This window comes from Vigna umbellata, chromosome 1, assembly GCF_029865625.1.
Source record: "Vigna umbellata cultivar VRB3 chromosome 1, Vumbellata_1.0, whole genome shotgun sequence".
Classification (NCBI taxonomy): domain Eukaryota; kingdom Viridiplantae; phylum Streptophyta; class Magnoliopsida; order Fabales; family Fabaceae; genus Vigna; species Vigna umbellata.
In genome coordinates this window covers 107,255,585-107,258,982 of record NC_142165.1, presented here as the reverse complement: position 1 = coordinate 107,258,982, position 3,398 = coordinate 107,255,585, and the positions used below count along the sequence as shown (strand labels likewise).

The window sequence follows — 3,398 nt, the reverse complement described above, 5'->3', positions numbered from 1 at the left end:
ACTAAATTTTAATTTTTTTTTTTTTTTTTTTTTGAACACATTCGCAGAGCGCACTTCAGCTATGCGCTATGCGAATTAAAACGTAACTCAAACCACTCTCTTTTAATTCGCTCTGCGCACCATTTCGCTGTGCGAATTTTGACAGAGCTCACCCCCAACTTTGGGTAGCATAGCGCAAAGTGTGCGCTATGCGAATTAAATGCTCAAGTTGCTCTGGTGATTTTATTCGCCTTGCTTATCAAAGGCGCTATGCGAATACTTCCGCAAAGAGAAAAATTAAACTTTTAAATCGCAAAGCGAATGTAATCGCTATGCGAACTTCAATCTCAAAACAATTTCTTTTTCTCTCTCGCACAGCGCATGAAATTCGCTGTGCGAATAAATCACTGCGTTATAAAATCATCTAGTCGCATAGCGCACCTCAGCTGTGCACTGTGCGAATAGAGCGTCAGAACTCATTCCCAAGCATCTTAGCACTTCCTCTCCACTCTCAAACTTAACAATTATAGAAACACAATTAACAGACACAAATATATACAAACATGTGCTAGGGTGCCTCCTAGCAAGCGCTTCTTTAACGTCACTAGCTTGACCCAGAATCTCATGGTTAAGTTGGATTGTTGATGTTGGTGTGCTTCTTCCTCTCATGACACCAACATTTTCTGAGTAACTTTCTTGTCACCAACTTAATTCTTCTTGAATATGGAGCCTCAATTTCGAGTACTCCATTTGCCTTTATGTCCTTGATGACCCATAACCTGTTCTTCAGATTCACAGGTTTTCCAGGTTTGAGTTCATCACTTTTCACTTCAATTTGTTGGTGAACTCTTTGCTTCTCCTTATCTTTATCTCTTTCCTTCACTTTTGGATTGAAACAATTAAGATTATTCTTGGCCAACTTGGCAACTTGCCTTGGAAGACTAGTAATTGCTAAAACTTCATCTTTTACTTTGGAACTAGTCTTTTCCTCTTGATTTTTCTCCACCTCTTCAAAGACATTAAATATCACCTCTTCATCTTGGTCTTTTAATTTTACAGTTCCATCATCAACATGAATGACAACCTTAGCTGTCTTCATGAAAGGTCTACCAAGAATGAGAGGCATATCTACACCTTCCTCCATTTCCATGACTACAAAATCAACAGGGAATTTTAGTTTATCTACTTTAATCACCACATCTTCCACTACACCGTAAGGATGCTTAATGGACCTATCTGCCATTTGCAAGATCATTCTTGTTGACTTAACTTCAAGGCCACCAATCTTTTTGAGCATAGATAGGGGCATCAAATTAATGCTAGCCCCTAAGTCAACAAGAGCCTTCCCTATATCATGATTTCCAATGGTGCACGGGATAGTGAAACTCCATGGATCTTTGACTTTTGGAGGTAGAGATTTCTGCATAATTGCACTGCAATTTCCCTGCACTTCAATTGTTTCCTCATCTAAATACTTCTTCTTTTTACTGAGGAATTGCTTCACATATTTTGCATAAGCAGGAATTTGTTGCAGTGCTTCAGTCAGGGGCAAAGTAATCTCAAGTTGATTAAATATCTTCTTGAACCGATCCATTTGTCTTTCCTTATCCTTCTGTGAAGTATTTTTAGGATAAGGAAGTTGCTCCACCAACACTTGCTCTTTTTGTCTTCCATCTTCATTCCTGTTTCTACATTCTTCTTCTTCAATCACTTCCTTTTGATCATCCTCTATGTGTGCTTCACCCTCTTTATTTGTCGGCTTCTCCTTAGAATCCAACCCCACTTCTTTTCCACTTCTGGTTATTATGACATTACATTCCTCCCTGGAGTGAACTTCATTCTTAGCCACAAATTTCTTTTCAGATGTCTCATCCAGCTTCTTTGCAAGTTGACTCACTTGTGTCTCCAAGTTTCTAATAGAAGCTTCAGTGCTTTTATGGTTGGAGATGGATACTTGCATAAATTGTTGTAAAGTTTCTTCAAGCTTGGATGTTCTATCAGAAAGAGTAGGTTGTTGTTGAAACTGTTGTTGTGGTGGTCTACTAGAACTAGCCTGACCCATGCTAGGATGAGGTTTCCAGCCTTGATTATAATTTCCATAATTTCCTGAACGGCCTTGATTTCCCATGTAATTGACCTCTTCCTTTGCATTAGACTGAATAACACACTGTCCATTTTGGTGCTCTCCACCACACAGTTCACATCCTTGCACAGTATGTTGTGCCTGTGATACATTTTGAATTTGTAATTGTGATACCTTTTTCATCAGAGACTCAAGCTGTTGAGTCATAATTTTATTTTGGGCTAATAAGGCATCTTGGGATTGCAACTCAAACATTCCCTTCTTTTGATTTTGTCCTCTCTCACTCTGAACATCATTGTCACTTGATGCCATATTTTCAATAATTTCATGAGCTTCATCAGGTGTCTTCCACCTAATGTTACCTCCTGCTGAGGCATCTAGCATCAATTTTGTGTGAGATTTTAAACCTCCTAAGAAAAGGTTTAATTGAGTGGGGACATCAAATCCATGTATGGGAGTCTTTCTTAACAATCCCTTAAACCTATCCCATGTCTGACTCAAAGTCTCTTCAGGTTCCTGTTGAAACGAGGATATCTCTTGCTTGCCTTTGTTTATTTTTGATTGAGGGAAATACTTATGCAAAAACTTTGACACAACATCATCCCAACCTGTCAGACTTCTCTCAGGAAAAGAATTTAACCATTTCTTGGCATTGCCTGCCAAGGAAAATGGAAAAAGATTAAGTCTGATTGCATCCTCTGACACATTCAACATTTTCACAGTGTTGCAATATTCATTAAAAGTTGCCAGATGATCATAAGGATTTTCGTGTGACAATCCTGAAAACTGATTACTTTGAACAAGATGTATCAGTGCTGGCTTCATTTCCATGTTAGCCGCAATTATCACAGGTTTGGCTATACTGTTGAAAGATGTAGGTACAGTCACTGAAGCATAATCTTCCAACGTACGCCTTCTTTGTTCATTATCCTCGTTTTCCTCCATCTTTTTACCCTCTTTGTCAGATGAAGAATAAGCGTTTGAAGACAAGCTGGATTCTCTAGCTTCTTTTTTTTTATTTTCTTTTCTACGCCTACTATTATTTCTACGGGATGTCCTTTCAATCTCAGAATCAAACAATAAATCCTCAGATTTTGTTCTGCGTGGCATGCAGAACAAAAATCTCCAATGACAAACCCAAGAAATAACAACAGGAACAAAACACAATATATACAGATACACAGAAAACTAAAACAATGAATTTACAGAGATAGGAACAAAATTGAAATTGATAAACAACTAATTGAAATAACAAAACAATCAAATTCCCCGGCAGCGGCGCCAAAAACTTGATAACTTTTTGGCAAGTATACCAAATCGTTCCAAGTAATATAGA

The 3,398-nt window shown here is 38.1% G+C and overlaps 1 protein-coding gene across 1 annotated transcript; it reads right to left on the bottom strand.

Moving 5' to 3' along the window:
- Window positions 1–607: 607 nt before the first annotated feature.
- Window positions 608–3,172, bottom strand: LOC148207068 (uncharacterized). Its single transcript, XM_088109451.1, has one exon. It carries the CDS (start codon window positions 3,170–3,172, stop codon window positions 608–610), a length of 2,565 nt encoding a protein of 854 aa, XP_087965577.1.
- Between the last annotated feature and the right edge of the window lie 226 nt (window positions 3,173–3,398).